Source organism: Anas acuta, chromosome 31 (genome assembly GCF_963932015.1).
Source record: "Anas acuta chromosome 31, bAnaAcu1.1, whole genome shotgun sequence".
Taxonomy (NCBI): domain Eukaryota; kingdom Metazoa; phylum Chordata; class Aves; order Anseriformes; family Anatidae; genus Anas; species Anas acuta.
Window position 1 is genome coordinate 1,381,209 of NC_089009.1, and position 22,215 is coordinate 1,403,423.

Consider the following 22,215-nt stretch of genomic DNA (forward strand, 5'->3'; position numbering starts at 1 on the left):
AAGAAAGAAAGAAAGAAAGAAAGAAAGAAAGAAAGAAAGAAAGAAAGAAAGAAAGAAAGAAAGAAAGAAAGAAAGAGAAAAAGAAAGAAAGAAACTCAAATCACTCAAAAGCTCACTGTTTGGAGTTCTCTTAATGATGTTATCCTGGTGCTAAAAGAGGAAGAGGAGCAAATCTCCATTACTTTTGTTGAAGAAACCCTGTTCACAGGACGATTTTTAACACCCCTCAGGAGCAGGGGCAGAGGCAGGGGAGGAATAATGGCAAAAGCTCTGGATGCTGCATTTTTTTTCTCAGCTGGGCTGATGAATCTTCCCTGCAAAGAGAGGGGTGCAGAAATGTGGCTTCAGTTTCCCTCTTCTTGAGGCAAAACTGGTGTTTCTGAGGCTCTTTGAGGTCTGGTTGGCTGCAGGATGCAGATCCTTTAGGATGCATATTCTTTAGGGTGCATATCCAAATTGTCTTTTTTCCCCTCAAAACAGATTTCTCTCTTTTTTTTTTTTTTTTTTTCCCTTTTGAGGTTGGAGAGGGCAAGGGCAAGGACAACTCCTAGTTGATCAAGGTGGTTTTTCATGGTGTCAAAAGCCAATCTGTACCTCCGGCTTGCTGTAGCAACAGGAAAAAGAAACAACAGAAGGAACAACAGTTCTCTGTTTTCTTTTTTTTTTTTTACTTTTTTTTTTTTTTACTTTTTTTCAAAGAAAATCCTGGAAGAACACAGCCAGAAAACTGTGCACAGGCAGGGGCTGAGCAAAGGTTTCTGCCAGTGCCTGGCAGAGCAGTGATGACAGGATTAAATGCTGGAGTTATTAAAAAACAAACAAACAAAAACCAACCAACTTTCTTATCTGCTTTCAAGGACATCTGCCTTTCTTACTGGAATCACAAAGAAGCAGTGCCTTGTGCACATCAAAGGAATTTAGCTGGGCCCACACCAGAATGGGGTAAAATAATAAAAGACAAATTATCTTCTCATTAGGAATGTAATTTACAGGGCGGGCTGTGAGCCTGGGGGAGGCAGGAGGATCTTGTGCCCCTCACTCGGGCACCAGGCGAGGGTGTTGGTGACCCCAAAAGCTTTCAGGGGCGTGGAATGGCCTTGAGCTGTGGCAGGAAGCTCCGGCCCCACCGCTGGTTTGCACTTCACTGGTGCAGCTCTGAGCATTTTGGTTTCCTGTCCTCCGGACTCCATTGTGTCCCCTCCACCTGCTGCATGTCCTCCGCACCATGGAGGATGAGGATGGCTACATGGCCTTGGACAGGCGATGCAAGCGGGGTGCTGCGGAGGGGCCGGGACCCCTCCGGGACGCAGGTAGCGGGGTCCGGTCCTCCGTCCCCACCACGGGTTTGGGGTGGCGAGAGGATACCCTGGGTGGCGATTGCTTGGCGGGGGGAAGATGCGGGGTGGCGTAACTTTTGGGGTCCCAGAGAGTCGCTCGAGATGGGGAAACTGAGAGGGGGGTTGGGGGGGACGCTTGCCTTTGATAAGCTCAGTATCGTGGAATAAAAATGGTTTTGCACCAGAACTGGGAACATGAGAAAGCAGAGGAAATACCAGAGAGGTGGTTCCATAGTTCCATGAGGGCTGGAGATGGATGAAGTGTGAGAAAAGAGAGAGAAAGAAGGTTGTGATCATTGGGTTTTCACTTGTTTTTTGTTGTTTTTTGTTTGTTTGTTTGTTTGTTTGTTTGTTTGTTTTTGGTTTATGTGCAGGTAGCAAAGCGTCTGTCAAGATCTGCTCAAAGAGAGGGGCTGTAAAAAATATTTTTATATTTATTAATTATTATTTATTTATTTGATTTTATTTTATATCAATTTATTTCTTTTCGTTGTATTTAAATTTTAATTTACAAGAAAGTGCTTTCTGAATAAAACCACGGACTCTTTCAGCTCCTACCACAGGCCCACGGTGGCACGGAGTCCTTCTGAAGCTGAGTGTGCTGAGCCACGTGGTGCTGCTGGTGCTGGTGGTGGTGCTCAGTGTACAGGGTGAGTAAAAACCACTCGTAAACACATCCAAAACCCAAGCGACCATGAGGGACTTTTTTATTTTATTTCTTTTTCGCCAAAGGGCGTTCAGGGTTTTATCCTAGTGACCATCTCCATTTGGATGGGGACAATTTTGCCCCACAAGATGCATCCAACAAGAGTAAATCCCCTCTGAAACAAACAAAGAAACACAAAAACACACAAAAAAAATGCTTTTAAGGCAAGAGTGGAGGACAAAAGAAATATTTTTATGCTTCTGCAAAAGTTGGGTATAGTCATGACCAGAAAGGGAGTTTGCAAAATAGCCTGGAGAACCCAACTCAGCCCTGCAAGGTTTTCACGACGTTGCCCTCAAAAAGCCTCAGTCTCACCCCAAAATTTTGCCTCCAAGTTTTTCAGAAGGTGTCGACGCCTCCAAGTGCTCCGCAGAACAAGAGCGAGGCTGGGGGAAGGAGCAGGATGGAGGTGTGCGTGGCTCCCTCCCTGCTGCGCTACTTCTGCCACTGGAACAGCTCCGCAGGTAACCCCTTCCCTGGGGGGGTCCCTGGGGTGGGATGGGTGTCCCCAGGGGGCTGCAAGCCCGGCTCGGTGTCAATGAGCATGGCGAGGAAGAGCTCGTTTTGCTGATCACCTCCATCTTCTGTGGGCCTCTGGGAGGAGGAGGCACCTCTCCACCTTCCCCGTGTTCACCCCACCGTGTGCTCCTTGTGGTGGATGGGTGGGAAAAGCAGGCAGGAAAAATTTGGGAGGGGAGAGAGCTCCCTCCCCAGTGCTTCTTGGCTGGTTTAAGCGAGATTAAGCGAGACCTCGAACACTTTTTGGGGTGTCTCACGGCTCCATCTCCTCTCCAGGCCACAAGGGCTGCAAGCTGTGCCCCCAGTCTTGGCAGCTTTTTGGGGACCAGTGCTACCAGGTTCCCAAATCGACTGGGACTTGGATGGAAGGCAAAAAAGACTGCGAAAGTCGGGGGTCCCATCTGGCCGTGCTCCGAAACACCACCGATATGGTAAGTGCAGAGTGTAAAAGGCTTGAAAAGGACCCAAAAGCCCTCGGTTTTGGTGGGTATAGGGGCAAAAAACTGCCCCGGAGCTGCTGGTTGGTGGCAGGAGGCTTGGTAGCTCCAAGCCACTTCACACTAAGGAGGTAACAGGGCTGAATCAGCACCAAAAGGGCTTTGGAGGCCTCTTCCCACCTTTGGCATGGGAAGAAGGAGGGACACAGAGCTCAGGGGGAGCCTCTGGTGTCTCAGGCTCTGAATTTAAGCTCTTTCCACCCACTGAGTGAGGCAGAACCCAAGGCACAGGTGGTGTTTAGGGCCCATCTCTTTGAGGATGAACCAAATGGGTTCAAAAAGCCAGCTTTGCACCCCAACGAGCCTCTTGCTGAAGGCCCCTGGAAGCCAACACTCCTCTCCCATTCACCAGGACCACTTACGTGAGATCATCCGCCTGGACAAGCTAACGGTGTGGATCGGATTAAAGGTATCCAACAACATACGGAAATGGGTGGACAACTCCTCCTTCGATGCCACCATGTGAGTACAGCTGCAACCGGTGGTGTGCGGAGCAGCTTTGCTCCACTTCTGCCCCAATATCTTCAATATTTGGTATCTGCAACAGCTTTTTAATCCCCCCTAATGGCTTTATAGCCCAATAGTTGGCTGTACAAAGCACTATAACCCAACATCTAATCACGCCTACGCAGCCAACGTGGTTTTAATGCCCTGGGCATGCTCCAGTGGAGGAAGGAGCCAGATGGTAGTGCAAGCACAGCAATCTGCACGCGCATCTGGGCAAGCCCGCAGCAAGAAGCCACCTGGAGCCCAGTGAGACAGGCTGGGGGAGAAGCTCCCATTGCCCCCTCTCCCAAGAGCAAAAGTTGCTGCCTTTGAGTGCTGATGGTTTTGGTTTGCAGGTTCCGTTCCCTTCCAAATGTGGAGAACGGCTGCGCAACATTGAAAGACAAGAAGCTGGAGATCGATGGCTGTTGGAGCAACCAGAACTGGGTTTGCCAGACAGAACCCTTCCATCTCCTTTCAAAGACTGCAGGAGACTGAGAGCTGTATGGTGCCCACCCCGAAAAGCCCATCCTGCACGATTCTTTCTTTTAATATTTGGGGTGAAGCCAACCCTCCTTGTTACAGCTCTGCGAGTAATTTCAGGGTTTGAACCCGACCAAGCCCAGCTGAGACTATCAGTGTATGGACTGGTGAAATTAGCATGTGGTTTATTTTTTTTTATTAAAAAAAGCATACCAATATGTACATACAGACTGTATTTGTTGCATTCTTGCTTTGTCCTCCTTCCAACAGAAAATGTATAGTAAAAAAAATAGCATAATTCCATAGCACATCAGATTTGTAGGTTACAGATCTATTATTACAAACATACAGGTTTACAAAAATTCATGCCATGTGACTAAGAGCACAGTCAAAACGCTTCTTAGACCTGAAGAGGCTTGCTGCAGTGACTGCTTCCCTGGGGAGCCTGCTCCAGTGTGCAACCACCCTCTTGGTGAAGAACCTCTTCCTGATGGCCAGCCTGAACTTCCCCTGCCCCAGCTTGACACCATTCCGCAGGTCTTATCCCTGGTCACTAAAGAGAAGAGATCGGCGCCTGTCCCTCCACTCCACTCCACCTCAGGAGGAAGCTGTAGACCATGATGACGTCTGCCATCAGTCTCCTCTTTTTGAGCCTGAACAGGCCAAGTGCCCTCAGCAGCTTCTCATACGTCTTCCCCTCTGGACCCTTCACCATCTCTGTGGCTCTTCTCTGGACACTCTCCAACACTTTAATGTCCTTTTTGTGCTGTGGTGCCCAAAAGTGCACACAGTACTTGAGGTGAGGCCGGCCCAGGGCAGAGTAGAGCGGGACAATCAACTCCCTCGACCGATTAGTGATATAGTGCTTGATGCACCCCAGGGTATGGTTGGCCCTCCTGGCTGCCAGGGTACACTGCTGGCTCATATTCATTCACCTTGCCATCAGCTAAAACTCCCAGATCCCTCTCGTCACTGGACAGTACAGAAGATTGACTGAGCCTCCAAGAATCTGAGCAGAAAGGAAATTCTAATAATGTTGCTGCAAAGAAGCAGATTTAAGTAAGTTTTTACCAGCTTTTGTGCTAGTTTTGGCACAAGCATTATGTTTATGGGATCTTTTACTTGGGGTAAATCTTTGGCTCCACTCGACGTAGTAAGTCCACACATGGACTTACCCTAAGAGCAGTGTGTCTACTCCTGGTGTCTCATGTCTTGCTTGTGCTGCAATTCAGTGAACGAGAGGAGCAGCTACTACAGAAGCACGGAGTGTTACTTAACAGCTCAGTCTGCTGCTCTTGTGCAAGATCTTGTGGTCTTGCAGAACAGTGCCAGTAGGAACGCCTCTCTTGACCGATATGTGCAAAGTGACTCAAACCTCACTGGCTGCCACTTGAACACAGGTTATAAATGTTTGCCTGTTAGCAAAAGTGGAAGGAAAGCAATCCTCTGTTACTTTTATTGAAGAAAGCCAGGGGAAGGAGTTTAAGGCCCCCGGGGGGAGTAATGCTGCACATACTGCAGTAACACTTAACGCACCAATACATTTTATTGTCTGAGCTGGCTTACAAAGATTTGCATGCAAAGTGAGGGGCCACGGTAATATGCCTTTGACTCACCTCTTCCTGGGGCAAAACTGAAGTTTTCGAGGATGTTTGAGGTCTGGTTTGCCACTCAAAATATACATTTGTCCCCTCAAAATAGGATTATTTTTTATTTGTTAGTTTGTTTGTTTTCTTGTGGGTGCAGAGGGCAAAGGGGAGAAGAGGTGAGGACGACTCCCAGGAGATCAAGATTATTTTTCCCCTTGGGATGGGCAAACACACGGCTGGGGGCTCAGAAAGGGGAGCCTGTTTCCATCTGTTCTGGGTTTACTTGGCAAGATTTCGGTAGCAGGACTCCACATCCCAAAGGACATCGAGCCCCATACGATGCAGCTGACTCTCTGCACATTTGGGGAGCCTGAAGGACCCTGCCAGGAGCATAAGGGATGGACCTGATGGGGAAAAAAGTGCTGGGAGAAGGAGGATGAAACCATTTGGGCAGCAAAGAGTTAAATTTCCACAGTACTGAGCAAGAAAACCACAACTGTGTTCTGCTTCTGGAAACGGCAGAAGGGAGGCGGAGCATTTGTGGGCCCTTGTCTAGTTTCACTTCAGATATTCAAAGGATCAGTCATCCAGGCAAGAAAAGACCCCCAAAATGGAGGCCAATCCATCCCCCTACCACCAATGTCACCCACTAAACCATGTCCAACCTCTTCTTGAACACCCCCAGGGACGGTGACTCCACCACTTCCCCGGGCAAACCGTACCATTGCTTGACATCTCTTTCTGAAAAGAAATGTCTCCTAATTTCCAACCTGAACCTCCCCTGGCACTACTTGAGGCTGTTACAAATGAGGTCTCAATTCAATCTGAATTTTGTAATATTTATAAAACAAATATTTCTAAAAGATATAAAAGCTATAAAAGGTATAAAAGGCAAGTAAACAGCGCTGGGTGTGCGGGGAGTCTATGCTCCACCAACACGTACACATGAACATCAAACATTCTAAATATACAGAACGTTGCTTTACATACTAAACCTGACTATGCCTATACATACGTACAATCAGGAAAGGTAACAAAAAATCCTTTAAGTTCCATGACTTACTAAAATCAAGTACACCTATACATATGTACAATCAGAAAAGGTAACAAACAATCCTCCAAGTTCCACAACTCAACAGTCTCCATTTTCCACTCCTTTTGTTGGTTACAAACAAGTCTCCATATTCCATTCCTTTTGAACAATATGTCTCCCTTTAAGTTGTCAAGCAACTCGGTCTTCAGGCCTTATGTATCCCGTTCTTCCCAGATGGAAGAAAAGCATATCCATCTCCTTTTCAAGGCCAATGAGGCCTGGGTCAAAAAGCACGTCAAGGTCAGCAGGGGGAGCAACAGCAAAAGCCTTTGATGGCAGTAGCAGTGGAGGGGCCCATGGCATAGCAGTCAGATCAATAAAGGAGCCTGCAGCTCCCTCACTGTCTCGCAAACCACACATTTGTGATTGTGGCCCCACAGGGCTCTTCAAGGACTCAGACACTGCTCACCAGGTGCCGAGCAATCCCACTACAACCTTGCCACTTTTAGTTGCAGAGTCCCACACCTTGACCTCAGTTTGGTCCCATATTTGAGGCTCATAAACTATCCAATTGTTAATAAGGAGAATAAGCTGTAAGGTTACCAGGACAGTCTTTGTTCCTAAGGACGTATGATTCCCCATAATGCACAACTTTTTACCAGTGAGAGGCAGTTGTGTGCACAGGTCCGCTTCTCTCAAATTGAGTTTCTCTCCAGCACTGGTGTGCCTATTTCCAGCGACTTTTAGTACGAGCTTCTCTGAGCAGTTTGCTGAGTCTGGCCGAACCCATCTTCAAGAGGCAATCAAAGTGCCTGTTCCCATCCTGGTCTCCATTCTGCCAGCCTGTTCCTCTTCTTTTTCCTGCTTCTTTAATGATATAACTTCATCATGTTGCCTTTTTTATCTTGAGGGCAGGCTCCCCTCTTATACCCTTCTCCCCACAGCAGTTCTTTTCAAAACAACTTTTCATTGGTCAGACAAATTTGAATGTAACTACAACAGCAAACACCCAGAAACATCCATGCCTTAACAGCTGGAGAACAAGAGAACCATCTGGAGAACAAGAAACCAGAGACTGCATGGAGTCTCCTGAATCACCCTTCTTTGTTCCCTCTAAACTCTTTTACATTCCTGATGGCCTCATCCTTAAGAGTCTAATGTTATCTCAACCACGGGGCTTTCAAACCCCCATGGCCACATTCCCAAATCTCCCCCTTCTTTATTAATATCAACCATTGTCTTGACACGAATTACCACTCCATATATAACAAGGCCATTCCTTCAAGTCCTATCACTAGTTACCTGTGAGAAGAAGCTGAACCCCAGCTCCCATACCTTTCTTTCAGGTAACTGTAGGGAGCCATATGGTCTCCCAGCCCAGTTCCCCAACCTATCATGGTCTCCCAGTACCGACCCCTGAGGGACTCCACTAGATACAGGTGTTATGTATGGAGTGGTAATTAGTGTCGAAAAAATGGTTGCTATTAGTAAAGAAGCCGGAGATTTGAGAGTGTGGCCATGGGGGTTGGAAAGCACCGTGGCTGAGATAACATTAGACTCTTAACGATGAAGCCATCAGGAATGTAAAAGAGTTTAGAGGGAACAAAGAAGGGTGATTCAGGAGACTCCATGCAGTCTGGGGTTTCTTTTTTCCAGCCCTTAAGGCATGTTTCTGGGTGTTTGCTGTTGTTATATGCAAAGTTGTTTGACCAATGAAAAGTTGTTTTGAAAAGAACTGCTGTGGGGAGAAGGGTATAAAAGGGGAGCCTGTCCGCAACATAATAATAAAAATAAAAAATAAAAAATAAAAAAATAATAATAGTAAAAAAAAAGCAACACGATGAACTTATGTCATCAATAAAGAAGAAGGAAAAAGGAGTGAAAAGGAACAGGCTGGCAGAAGGGAGACCAGGATGGGAACAGGCACATTGATTGCCTCATGAAGATAGGTTCAGCCAAATCGTTAAGAGTCTCATCGTTAAGAGTCTAATGTTATCTCAACCATGGGGCTTTCCAACCCCCATGGCCACATTCCCAAATCTCCCCCTTCTTTCTTAATATCAACCATTTTCTCGACACGAATTTTGACTCCATATATAACACTATCTTCATGAGGCAATCAAAGTGCCTGTTCCCATTCTGGTCTACATTCTGCCTGTCTGTTCCTCTTCACTCCTTTTTCCTGCTTCTTTATTGATGACATAACTTCATCCTGTGGCCTTTTATAATCTTGAGGGCTTGCTCCCCTCTTATACCCTTGTCTCCACAGCAGTTCTTTTCAAAACAACTTTTCATTGGTCAAACAACTTTGAATGTAACAACAACAGCAAACACCCAGAAACATCCATGCTTTAATGGCTGGAGAAAAAGAAACCCTGAGACTGCATGGAGTCTCCTGAATCACCCTTCTTTGTTCCCTCTAAACTCTTTTATATTCCCGATGGCCTCATCCTTAAGAGTCTAATGTTATCTCAACCACGGGGCTTTCCGACCCCCATGGCCACACTCCCAAATCTCCCCCTTCTTTATTAATATCAACCATTGTCTCAACACGAATTACCACTCCATATATAAGAGGGGCAATGAACGGCTGCGAGCTGTGGCAGGAAGCTCCGGCCCCACCGCTGGTTTGCACTTCACCGGTGCAGCTCTGAGCATTTTGGTTTCCTGTCCTCCGGACTCCGTCGTGTCCCCTCCACCTGCTGTGTGTCCTCCTGCCATGGAGGATGAGGATGGCTACATGGCCTTGGACAGGCGATGCAAGCGGGGTGCTGCGGAGAGGCCGGGACCCGTCCGGGATGCAGGTAGCGGGGTCCGGTCCTCCGTCCCCACCATGGGTTTGTGGTGGCGAGAGGATACACCGGGTGGCGATTGCTTGGCGGGGGAAAGAAGCAGGGAGGAGCAGCTCTTGGGGTCCCAGAGAGTCGCTCAAGCTGGGGAAACTGAGAAGGGGGCTAGGGGGGATGCTTGCCTTTGATAAGCTCAGTATTGTGGAACAAAAATGGTTTTGCACCAGAACTGGGAACATGGGCAAGGACAGGAAATGCCACAGAGGTGGTTCCATTGCTCCATGAGGGCTAGAGATGGATGAAGTGTGAGAAAAGAGAGAGAAAGGAAGCATTTTTGGGACCTCTGCTCTACGGTACCCCCTTGCATGGCAAAGTACTCGGCAGTACACACACATTTAATAGAACCATAACGTTGGTGTGTACTACCCCATAGGAGGTCAATTTCTGTACCAGCACACTTAAGGGGAATAGGAAAAATGGGCAATAAGGTTCCCAGGGGACAGGGGGATGTCCCTGGGACAGTGCCTACCGAGAGTCCTTTAGGAAGAATGCTAAGGAATCGGTTGCAGCAAGGTTTGTAGCTCTGGGGGAGCATGGGAGGATGGGGAGAGCATGCAGGGCTGATGTGTGTCTTTTGAAGGCACCTGCACTTGTTTGAGGACCTCCAGATGGATTTAGAGGTGGCTGCATGGTAAAATTCAGAGTCTGTCCTCACCCACCCAAAAACCCTGGCCAGTGCCCATCCCACCAATGCCCCACCAGAGCCAGATCTTGTTTTCCCGCAGCATTAACCCATTCATATTGTTTTTCTTCATCTCTGGGAAGAACTTCTTCAAATAGGAAGTTTTTGTAACCAGGCTATCCAAACTAAATGTCTTGCAATTAAGTTATCTGGATGCAGATTTTTACAAAAATAAATAAATAAATAAATAAATAAAATTTAAGTTTTGAAAGCTATGGTCAGGATGGAGGCAGAGTCTTTGTGCAGCCTTTTTTTTTTTTTTATTAGTGGTGGTGGTGGTGGTTTTTTGACACCTTTTATTGGCACCGTGAAGGAAATGTAACAGGGGGCCTGCCTCTGCTCACCACAGAAAATGGAGTACAAAACTTTCCATGAGGTCAATGACATCTGAAGGCAGAGTAACAACGAACAGCAAAATGGACTGGTGGTGCTTTTTCCCCAGTCCTAGGAAGTGCCAGCTGCTCCATGCAGCAGAGGCTAGGTCACACTGGCATGAGAAAATGAAATTAAACATCAAGATAATGCATATTTATTTTGCTGCAGAAAATAAGCAAGAGAAAAAAAAACCCTCTTTGCCTCTTCTGGTGCAAAAGTTACAGGATAAATTACTTGGCATGGAAGAAAAAGCAACAAATTGCAATCAAAACCATCCCCTTCCAGCTTTTGGGTTAAACGCAATTGATGCCCAAGCCGTATTCCAGGGAAGACACACCAAATACCACCTTTTTCCTCCTTCCCCGACTACCTGCTGGTATGCATTGGCCTGCCCCCATTAAAAAAAAAAATAAATAAAATAAAATAAATAAATAAATATATATATATATATATATATATTGAAGGGCTTTTATTTTGTCTTTTGTCACCTCTCTACTCTCCTGGTAGCTCAGTACCACAGTGCTTGCTGTGGTCACTAAAGACAAAAGGTGTTTCTGCACCTCCAGAGGTGCGACCTCCTCCTGCCTTGAGGATGTCTGCCTACCTGCCATCCTTCGACTGAAAGGGACCACCATCCCTGGAGGTCTTTAAAAGACATTTAGGTGTTGAGCTTAGGGATATGGTTTAGTGAAGGACTTGTTAGTTTTAGGTCAGAGGTTGGACTAGGTGATCTGGAAGGTCTCTTCCAACCTAGATGATTCTGTGAAAGGAAAGTCTGTAGCACATATCTATGTATCTATTAAAAAAAAAAAACACACACACACACAAAGAAGAAGACTAAAAAAAGACTAAAAAAAGCCATTTCCTGGCACTGGACGCAGGCGCAAGAAGGTTGGTCATAACACAAAGGTTGCCCGGGGACGTTGTCACTCCTGGGACACTTCTGTGGGCGGGCGAGCTGACCATGCCTGGGGAAATTATGTACGCTGATTTAAGGCAGCCCGGAGAGGGGGCTCTTCACCTGCTGAGAGGCATCACAGTAAATGTGATTTTGGGTGGTGGGCGCTCACGGCGAGCTCCAGGAAGAGCTGACGTTTGGGTCCGCTTGAGTCTTGGCCAAGAAACACGGACAAGCGCCAGTTGGGTTGCGGGGTTGATCCCGGTTTGTGCAGGCAAAGAAAGGAAGGAAGGAAAGAAGGAAGGACAGGGGAGAAGGAAGCTTGCAAATGGCCAGAGCTTGAATGATTTCACTGCTGGGGCTGCTCTCCCCACAGCAAAAATCAGCCCTAACGCAAGCCGTTGGAAGTCAAAGCTTGGCGAAACACGCCCAGGACCCTGGTGGAGAGGAGCTGTGGAGGGATCCGAGTCCTACCAGCTGCCATCTGCTCTAAATGAGGCCAATTTCCCAAGAGTTTGGGTCTTTCCCCCCTGCTCTTGAGGACCCCCACTGCCTCCCAGAGCACTCAGAGGTGACAGCCTCACTTCTGAGCCCAACCTCAGCACCCAGCCTCCAACAGGAGCAAAGCCTGCCACCAGGACTCCTTCCCCACCGGGACCCACTGGTGCAACTGGGAAGCTGGAGCCCAGCTTCTCGCCATCCCCTCCAAGCACCTGGAGGCTTTGCTCCAGCCAAAGCTGCACCACGGCGAGCAGTGGGACCCACGCGAGGAGGGTCCTGGGGTGGGAGATGCAGAGAGAAGGTTGTGATCGTTGGGTTTTCGCTTATGTTTTTTTTGTTTGTTTGTTTTTGATTTTTTTTTTTTGGGGGGGGGGGTAGCAAAGCAGTCATCATGTTCTGCTCAAACAGAGAGGCTTTATATTTTGTTATATTATTTAATTAAATAATTTTATTGATTTATTTAATTTCATTTTATTTCATTGTATTTTCATTTTAATTTACAAGAAAGCACTTTCTGAACAAAACCATGGATTCTTTCAGCTCCCGCCGCATGCCCACGGTGGCACGGAGTCCTTCTGAAGCTGAGCGGGCTGGGCTGCCTGGTGCTGGTGGTGCTGGTGGCGGTGCTCAGTGTACAGGGTAAGTAAAACCCACTCGAAAACACATCTAAAACCCAAGCGATCACAAGGGAAAGTGTACTTTGTTTGTTGTTTTTTTTTTTTTTTTTCTTCGCCAAGGGGAGGACAGGGTTTTATCCCAGGAACCATGTAGATGCCACGGGACACATCCAGCAAGAGTAAATCCCCTCTCAAAACAAACAAACAAACAAATAAAACAACAAAAAAAAGAAAAACATACACAAAAAAAAAGCTTTTAAAGCAAGGGTGGTGGACACAAGCAACATTTTTATGCTATTCCAAAAGTTGGGTGCAATCATGACCAGAAAAAGATTTTGCACAATAGATCAGGAAATCCAACTCAGCCCTGCTCGGTTCTCACGACGTTGACCCCAAACAGCCTCAGTCTCACCCCAAAATTTTACCTCCAAGTTTTTCAGAAGACGCCAACTCCTCCCAACGCTCTGCAGAACAAGAGCGAGGCTGGGGGAAGGAGCAGGACGGAGGTGTGCGTGGCTCCCTCCCTGCTGCGCTACTTCTGCCACTGGAACGGCTCTGCAGGTAACCCCTTCCCCGGGGGGGTCCCTGGGGTGCAGTGAGTGTCCCCGGGGGGCTCTGAGCCCGGCTCGGTATCAGTGAGCATGGCGAGGAAGAGCTCATTTTGCTGATCATCTCCATCCTCTGTGGGCCTCTGGGAGGAGGAGGCACCTCTCCACCTTCACCGTGTTCACCCCACCGTGTGCTCCTTGTGGTGGATGGGTGGGAAAAGCGGGCAGGAAAAATTTGGGAGAGGAGAGAGAGCTCCCTCCCCAGTGCCTATTGGCTGGTTTGAGCGAGACCTCGAACACTTTTTGGGGTGTCTCACGGCTCCATCTCCTCTCCAGGCCACGGGGGCTGCAAGCTGTGCCCCCCGTCTTGGCAGCTTTTTGGGGACCAGTGCTACCAAGTTTCCAAATCAATTGGGACTTGGATGGAAGGCAAAAAAGACTGCGAAAGTCGGGGGTCCCATCTGGCCGTGTTCCGAAACATCACCGATATGGTAAGTGCAGAGTGGAGAAGGCTTGAAAAGGACACAAAATTCCTGGGTTTTGGTGGGTAGAGGGGCAAAAACTGCCTTGGAGCTTCTGGTTGGTGGCAGGAGGCTTGGTAGCTCCAAGCCACTTCACACTAAGGAGGGAACAGGGCTGAATCTCTTCCTAAAGGGCTTTGGAGGCCTCTTCCCACCTTTGGCATGGGAAGAAGGAGGGACACAGAGCTCAGGGGGAGCCTCTGGCGTCTCGGGCTCTGAATTTAAGCTCTTTCCACCCACTGAGTGAGGCAGCACCCAAGGCACAGGTGGTGTTTGTGGTGTTTAGGGCCCGTCTCTTTGAGGATGAACCAAATGGGTTCAAAAAGCCAGCTTTGCACCCCAATGAGCCTCTTGCTGAAGGCCTTTGGAAGCCACCACTCCTCTCCCATTCACCAGGACCACTTAAATGAGGGGATCCAGAAGGACAGCAAGCCAAAGCGACCGGTGTGGATCGGATTAAAGGCATCCAACTACACATGGAAATGGGTGGACAACTCCTCCTTCAGCACCGCCAGGTGAGTACAACTGCAACAGCGGCAAGCCCGCAGCAAGAAGCCACCTGGAGCCCAGTGAGACAAGCTGGGGAAGAAGCTCCCGTTTCCTCCTCTCCCAAGAGCAAAAGGAGCTGTTTTTAGTTGCTGATGGTTTTGGTTTGCAGGTTCGGTTCCCTTGGGAGTGTGGAGAACGGCTGCATGACCTTAAGAGACAAGAAGCTGGAGGTCGATGGCTGTTGGAGCAACCACAAGTGGGTTTGCCAGACAGAACCCTTCCGTCTCCTTTCAAAGACTGCAGGAGATGGAGAGCTGTGCAGTGCCCACTCCGAAAAGCCCAGCCTGCAGGATGCTTGCTGGTAATATTTGGGGGTGAAGCCAACCCTCCTCGTTACGGCTCTGAGGGGAATTTCAGGGTTTGAACCCGACCAAGCACAGCTGAGACTATCAGTTTATGGATGGGTGGAATTAGCATGCAGTTTATGTTTTTTATTAAAAAACCATACCAATATCTACATACAGACTGTATTTGTTCCAATCATACCACGTCCTCCTTCCAATAGGAAGTTTATAGTAAAAAAATAGCATGATTCCGCAGCACATCAGATTCATAGCTTTCAAGTTCTTTATTGATAAAATTAATTATTTACCTATAAGTAAACAAATGATTAATATTTTTTCATTATTCAATAATGAATAATAAAAAACAGGTAAATGTAGAAAAAGGTAAGACAATATTCTGCTGTACAATCAGATAGAAACAGAAACGTTGCTGATTTGAGTACAAAATATTAAATGTATACTCAAAAAGGGAATCTCAGTCGTACTGTTGTGGCAAAAAGCAGATTTAAGTAACTTTTTACTAATTCTTCTGCTATTTAATCTTGTGGCCCTGGTACGAGCTTTATGTTTATGGGATCTTTACTCGGGGTGAATCTTTTGCCTCCACTCAATGTAGTTGTTGGGCCTGCTGCAGATCCAGTATTTCTCTGTGTTGCAGAAGGCTGAGCTGATATTCTCCTGGTTTAGGTACGCACAAGGGCCACCTCCCCGCACCTCAAACCTGCAATGCAGACACACACAGGAGTGAGCAGAAAAGAAAGTAGGAAAACTACCCTAAAAACGGGAAGAAAACCTGGGGTTTCCTCTCCTGGGAAGGTTGGAAGAGGCGGTCTTCAAGGTTTAATAGGGGTTCAGAGCGCAGCAACCTTGGTCCACACCAAGCCTCCCGTGGAGAACCAGCAGTGCAGTGGCAGGAGAAGGTCCCCGTCCCAAAAGAGGCCATCCCAGACCCTATAAGAACTCCTGCCCTAATTGCCAACCCAAAGCACCCAACCCCAGCAGGCGGAGGGACTGACCAGTTGCTGAAGGCTGTGCCGTTGCTCCATCTCCAGTGGCCGTTGACTTCCTCATGCAGCCCGAACCAGTGGTTTGCTTGGCCCATGTAGCGCTTGATGAAAGCCTTTAGAGAAAAAAAAAAAAGTCTTTAGGCGATCCTGTCTTCCCAAAACACAACTCAGCCAGGTTCTGCCTCCAGCCTGCAGAGCACCCTGCAATAGGAAGGTGATTGCATTCTACAATTCTACAGTTTCACAGAAAAAGGAAGCCCCTTGAGGGCAAAGCTCAGGACAGCACCCATCTAGACATAGCGAGGGAGTTTTGGAGAAAATAATGTGGTATTGCTCATCCCCCAGCCCGGGCTGGTGCTTTCCCTAGGGCATCTTCTCCTGGCTTTGGCAGTGGGTGAAATTTGGGGGAAAATCAGTTTTTGGTCCGGTCACACACATTTTCCACACCAGAGCGGGCACTGGGGCTCGTGCCCAGTTCTCACCTCTTCCTCCTGGCTGTCTATGGAGGTCAGGGAGGCTTCCAAGGCCTTGCACATCTCCAAGCTTGTTTTCCATTTGGTTTCACTCTCTGAGAAATAGTAGCACTTGCTTTGGAAGCCGATCCATGTGTCTGGACACATGTGGGAGAATTGGGGATGTGATGAGCGAGACTGCAGCTGCACAACTGTAAAAGGAGAAAACCGAGCAGGTGAGATGCATGGACAGCCACCAAAAAAAAAAAAAAGGCAGAAAAATAACATTTTTAAAATTATACGTATTCACCTACAGCAAATGTAGGGGGGCAGGGATGCACCAAAATGGGGCACCCGCTTGGAAAGGCTGAGTAGAGCCTGGTTGAGGGGACAAAAGCGGGTACCCCATGAAGCAGGCTCAGTGCTATGCTTGGGGGCTTCTCATCTTGCTGGGAAAACCCTGGAATTCCCCACTCCATCCCTGAAACAGGTTCCTGGCCAATCTCTCTGCCGTGGGGATGCTCCAGTGGGACTCACCAACCAAGGCCACCACCAGAGCGAGGACAAGGACACTCAGCACCACACACAGCGGAGCCAGGAGCTGTTGTACACGATGACATTTCCTTCCCATCCCATGAGGGCTGGATTCTGGTGGAGAAGAGAGCAGGAGATGTGGGCTGGGTCTTTCCACCCCCCATTTGCCCTTTTTCTGCTGGATCCATGGTTGATCCTATAGCCCACTGGCTTGGAAGCTCCCTTCTTTGAGGCCCTCCAGATGGATTTAGAGATGGCTACACAGTAAGATTCAGACTCTGTCCTCCCCTCACCTAAAAACCATGGCCGGTGCCCATCCCACCAGTGCCCCACCGGAGCCAGATCTCCCCTTCCCCCAGCATTATCCCATTTATATTGATTTTCTTCATCTCTTGGAGGGTTCAGCACTTCTTGCTTATGGTGAGTATTTTCCCAGACTTCTTTCTCCATGGGAGTTAAGGAAGTGTTGGGCCTCACTGATCACATCCACCCGCCTTGTTCTCTGGCAACAACTGCGAAGCACACTGCAATAGCAAGAAGACGGTTGAGTGTTGGGGGGCCGGCAAAGCCCCCCAGGTCTGAGGACTTGTGGGGATCTGGAGGGGACATGGGGAAACCGTGGTTGGGGAGAGGGCTTGTGGTCTGCTGGAGGGGAATGAAGGAAGGGTGAAAGGATGGGAGAAAAGAAAGAAAAGATGAAGAAAGAAAGAGAAGGAAACAAAAGGAAAGAAAAGGAGAAAGAGAAGGAGAAAAGAGAAAGACAGATTTTTAAACTGACTTTAAATGCTAAAAGAAATTAAAAGAAGTGTATTGCCTATCGGGACTCAAAGCTCAACGGGAGTTGAGCTGTTTGTGACAGAACACCCTCCCCCAGCTGGCTTCAGCCCAGCAAGCAAGCAGGAAGCTGAATTTGAAAAAAAAGCACAGGAGGTAATAAGCCACCATCAGTCTGTGCTGATATTCTTGGTTTGCAGCCATGATTATCTCAGTTTCCCCAGCAATGGTAACAGGGTGTGCTCTCTGCTGTTCAAACAGAGCAGCTCTTGCACCACAAATCTTTTCTTCCACACTGGTGAATAATTAACAAGAAAAGACTATTTCTGAAACAGCCTTCATCCACATTGCAAACTTTTAGGAATAAGCTCCTAAGGAGGAGAAAGGTTTTGGTTTTGAGGGAATACAGCAGCACGCAAGGAAAAATTGCATGAGGAACTTTCAGTGCTAGGTGTCGTGCTGGGAAATAGTGTTTTCAAAGAAGTTTTAGGATTGAATTTGGCAGGGGATAATAAAAATTTGTAATAAGCGTGGGATGCAGGTACCCCAAACTCTGTAGTACAAAGCCTGGCTCAGCTTCAAATTTCATAGAATCATAGAATCATAGAATCATAGAATATCCTGAGTTGGAAGGGACCCTTAAGGATCATCAAGTCCAACTCTTGACACCGCACAGGTCTACCCAAAAGTTCAGACCATGTGACTAAGTGCACAGTCCAATCTCTTCTTAAATTCAGACAGGCTCGGTGCACTTCCCTGGGGAGCCTGTTCCAGTGTGCAACCACCCTCTCTGTGAAGAACCCCCTCCTGATGTCAAGCCTAAACTTCCCCTGCCTCAGCTTAACCCCGTTCCCGCAGGTCCTGTCACTGGTGTTAATGGAGAAAAGGTCTCCTGCCTCTCAACACCCCCTTACGAGGAAGTTGTAGACTGCGATGAGGTCTCCCCTCAGCCTCCTCTTCTTCAGGCTGAACAGGCCCAGTGCCCTCAGCCGTTCCTCGTACGTCTTCCCCTCCAGGCCTTTCACCATCTTCGTAGCCCTCCTCTGGACACTCTCCAACAGTTTCATGTCCTTTTTATACTGTGGTGCCCAGAACTGCACACAGTACTCGAGGTGAGGCCGCACCAGCGCAGAGTAGAGCGGGACAATCACCTCCCTTGACCTACTAGCGATGCCGTGCTTGATGCACCCCAGGACACGGTTGGCCCTCCTGGCTGCCAGGGCACACTGCCGGCTCATATTCAACTTGCTGTCTACCACGACCCCCAGATCCCTCTCTTCTAGGCTGCTCTCCAGCGTCTCATCGCCCAGTCTGTACGTGCAGCCAGGGTTTCCCCGTCCCAGGTGCAGGACCTGGCACTTGCTCTTATTGAACTTCATGCGGTTGGTGATCGCCCAGCTCTCCAACCTATCCAGATCCCTCTGCAAGGCCTTTCCACCCTCAACAGAGTCCACAACTCCTCCAAGTTTGGTGTCATCAGCAAACTTGCTCAAAATACCTTCTATTCCTACATCCAGATCGTTTATAAAAATATTGAAAAGTACCGGCCCTAAAATGGAGCCTTGAGGGACCCCACTGGTGACCGCCCGCCAGCCTGACGCAGCCCCATTTACCATAACCCTTTGGGCCCTGCCCGTTAGCCAATTGCTCACCCATCGTATGATGTTTTTATTTAGCTGTATGCTGGACATTTTGTCCAGTAGGATCCTATGGGAAACCATGTCAAAAGCCTTGCTGAGGTCCAAAAAAATCACATCAGCTGGTTTCCCTTGGTCCACCATACGGGTGATCTTATCATAAAAGGAAATCAGGTTAGTTAGGCAGGACCTACCCTTCACAAACCCATGCTGGCTGGGACCAATGACTGCTTTGTCCCCCAGGTGCGCCTCAATACGTTCGAGAACCATCTTCTCCATGATTTTACCAGGCACTGACGTGAGACTGACAGGCCTGTAATTGCTAGGGTCTTCTTTCTGACCCTTCTTGAAAATCGGCACATTTGCCAGCTTCCAGTCTACTGGGACCTCTCCAGACTCCCAGGATCGTTGAAAAATAATTGAGAGAGGTTCCGCAATGACGTCCGCCAGCTCCTTCAGCACCCGGGGATGAATCCCATCCGGACCCATGGACTTGTAGGGATCCAGGTGGAGTAGCAGATCCCTCACACGTTCAGGGTCGGTTGGGAGTTTGTCATCCCCACCATCCCAGTCCTCCAGCTCAGGGCACCCTGGGTCCTGAAGCCCATCATCGGCATTGAAGACAGAGGCAAAGAAGGCGTTAAGCGTCTCTGCTTTGCCTATGTCATTGTCTGTGAGGAGACCTTCCCTATCAAGGAGCGGCCCTATGTATTCTTTAGTTCTCCTTTTTCCATTCACATATCTAAAAAAACCCTTTTTATTTTCTCTCACAGACACAGCCAGCTTCAACTCTAGGTGTGCTTTGGCCACACGAATTTTCTCCCTACAAACACGAACAGCATCCCTGTATTCTTTCCATGACACCTGTTTTAGGATTGAATTTGGCAGGGGATAATAAAAATTTGTAATAAGTGTGGGATGCAGGTACCCCAAACTGTAGTACAAAGCCTGGCTCAGCTTCAAATTTGGCTCGCATGAGCTAAAACTACCCTAACCCAACTAAGACTTCTCTGAAAACCAAATGTTTCTGATACCAGTAAGGAAACTGATAGTGTTTAATGCTTTCATTTCTTCATTTCAAGAGAAGAGCTTCTCTTCTTCTTTTGGTTAAGCTTCCATTTTGTAACAATTGTAAAATTAACCAAAATTCCCTTGAAAAAAGCACACACATTGGTGGGTTTTGCACCCTGCAGACTCAAAGGAGCCTGAGCTTGTACCCAGGTTTTATTCCTCTCCCCCCCGGTCTGCTTTTTTACTGCAGCTCCCTCCAGATTATTAATTCTACTGATCAGTATTATTTTTTTTTTTTGCTTCATTTCATCTTTATTTTTTTTTCTTTCCCTCCCAGGAAAAGTACAAAGAAAGCATGCTTTAGCTCGATGAGAAACTGGGAAAGCTCTCCCAAAGTAACGAACAGGCAAAAAATAACCAGCAAAAATAGATGGAAATGGTTAAAAATACAAAACAAAACAAAACAAAAAAATTCCCTAGGAGTTCTAACTATCTGCAAGAAGATTCACACAGCCCTTGAGGCAGCAGAAGCTTCACTAAAGCCAGCTGAAAAGGACAAATTTGGGAATGCGTGGTTTTTTTTTGTCTTTTCCCAGAAAATATGAGTGGCAGGCAAGCTCACTGGGTGCACAGTTTTGGAATTAAAAAAGGGAGAGAACATGAGGAGAATGAGAAAAAACAGCACAAATGCGAAAAGAAGGGTGAGAAAGAGACAAAGAGGGTGGAAAAACTGGAGAGGACAAAGGAATAAAAAAAAAAATCTTAAAAAAAATAAAAAGAAAGAAGATGGAGACCCTCCCTGGCTGGCTGCTCCTTCCCTCCCCATTTCAGCCCTGAGTTGAGCGTTTCTGGCTCTGCTGGCCCCAAATTTTGCTTCTCAGACGTAGACTTACCTCAGCAGTACTCTGCCTAGTCCTGGTTTTCTGTGTGAGTCATTCTGTTCGTTGCGCAGCCTGTAACAGCGAGGGAGGGAGAGTACTCAGCCTGCTTACTGATGATATGGTAGGAACGCCTTCTCACCAAGATATATAACCCTCTCTTGACTGAGAAAGCTAACAAAGTCCAAACCTCACTGGTTGGTCATTGAACTTCTGTTACAAATTTATTTTTTTGTTGACAGGAGAGGGAGGAAAGCAATCTTCTGTTATTTTTCTTGAAAAAAAGTGGGGAGAACTTAAGGCCCCCAGGGGGAGTAATTCTGCATGTCCTTACACAACACAAGGTGTTTCCCTCTGATCTACTTTGCAAAGGTTTGCATGAAAACTGTGGCTTTGACTCACCTCTTCCTGTGAAGTTTAACTGAAGTTTATAAAGGTGTTTGAGGTCTGGTTGGCTGCTCAAAAAAACCTTTTATCCCCTCAAAATAAGATTATCTTTTTGTTTGCTTGTTTGTTTCCTTGTGGGTGCAGAGGGCAAAGGGGAGATGGGGCAAGGACGACTCCCAGGAGATCAAGATGATTTTTCCCCTGTGGGATGTGCAAGCACACGGTTGGGGGCTCAAAAAGGGGAGCCTGTCTCCATCTGTTGTGGGTTTACGTGGCAGGGTTTCAGTAGCAGGACTCCATGTCCCAAAGGATATCAAGCATAATAATTCGTGTCAAGAAGTTGGTTGATATTAATAAAGAAGGGGGAGATGTGGAGTGTGTCCAGGTGGTCGGAAAGCCCCATGGTTGATGATAACATCAGACTCTTAAGGATGAGGCCATCAGGAATATAAAAGAGTTTAGAGGGAACAAAGAAGGGTGATTCAGGAGACTCCATGCAGTCTCCAGTTTCTTGTTCTCCAGATGGTTCTCTTGTTCTCCAGCCATTAAGGCATGGAAGTTGCTGGGTGTTTGCTGTTGTTATATGCAAAGTTGTTTGACCAAAGAAAAGTTGTTTTTGAAAAGTACTGCTGTGGGGAGAAGGGTATAAGAGGGAAGCCTGTCCTCAAGATGAAAAAGGCAACACGATGTGGTGAAGTTATGTCATCAATAAAGAAGCAGAAAGAAGGAGTGAAAAGGAGCAGGCTAGCAGAACGGAGACCAGGACGGGAACAGGCACATTGATTGCCTCATGAAGATAGGTTTGGCCAAACCCAGCAAACTGCTCAGAGAAGCTCATACAGAAAGTCACTGGAAATGGGTGCACCGGAGCTGGGAAGAAGCTTGAGCTGAGAGAAGTGGACCTGTCCACACAACTGCCCCTCGCTGGTCAGCAGTTGCGCATTATGGGGAATCATAGGTCCTTAGGAACAAAGACTGTAGTGATAACCTTACAGCTTATTCTCCTTCTTAACAATCGGACGGTTTATGAGCCTGAAATATGGGTCCAAATTGAGGTCAAG

The 22,215-nt window shown here is 47.6% G+C and overlaps 2 protein-coding genes across 25 annotated transcripts in view; one reads left to right on the forward strand and one right to left on the reverse strand.

Annotated features, from left to right (window-relative positions):
- Window positions 1–22,215, reverse strand: part of LOC137846297 (C-type lectin domain family 2 member B-like) — a 153,495-nt gene that overhangs the window by 36,305 nt on the left and 94,975 nt on the right. For 6 of the 19 annotated variants that reach the window (XM_068664202.1, XM_068664203.1, XM_068664234.1 and 3 more), the window contains 3 exons: window positions 15,491–15,594; window positions 15,058–15,195; window positions 4,185–5,149 (listed from right to left, as the gene is read on the reverse strand). The exons of 2 other annotated variants lie outside the window; for them this stretch is intronic. In XM_068664202.1, the coding sequence (XP_068520303.1) occupies window positions 5,056–5,149; window positions 15,058–15,195; window positions 15,491–15,594 (336 nt within the window). In that variant the 3' untranslated portion in view covers window positions 4,185–5,055. Of the gene's footprint in view, window positions 1–4,184; window positions 5,150–15,035; window positions 15,196–15,490; window positions 15,595–15,963; window positions 16,146–16,470; window positions 16,582–18,155; window positions 18,275–20,778; window positions 21,025–22,215 lie in introns of those variants that run through there. 11 more of the 19 variants (XM_068664207.1, XM_068664210.1, XM_068664204.1 and 8 more) reach the window with 8 other exon arrangements.
- Window positions 1–22,215, forward strand: part of LOC137846257 (killer cell lectin-like receptor subfamily B member 1B allele B) — a 58,479-nt gene that overhangs the window by 21,662 nt on the left and 14,602 nt on the right. Inside the window, exons 2-6 of one of the 6 annotated variants that reach the window (XM_068664112.1) lie at window positions 1,889–1,987; window positions 2,379–2,507; window positions 2,839–2,993; window positions 3,412–3,521; window positions 14,300–14,601. In XM_068664112.1, the coding sequence (XP_068520213.1) occupies window positions 1,889–1,987; window positions 2,379–2,507; window positions 2,839–2,993; window positions 3,412–3,521; window positions 14,300–14,495 (689 nt within the window). In that variant the 3' untranslated portion in view covers window positions 14,496–14,601. Of the gene's footprint in view, window positions 1–1,888; window positions 1,988–2,378; window positions 2,508–2,838; window positions 2,994–3,411; window positions 3,522–3,901; window positions 4,411–12,495; window positions 12,595–13,004; window positions 13,134–13,456; window positions 13,612–14,037; window positions 14,157–14,299; window positions 14,602–22,215 lie in introns of those variants that run through there. The other 5 variants (XM_068664113.1, XM_068664111.1, XM_068664118.1 and 2 more) reach the window with 5 other exon arrangements.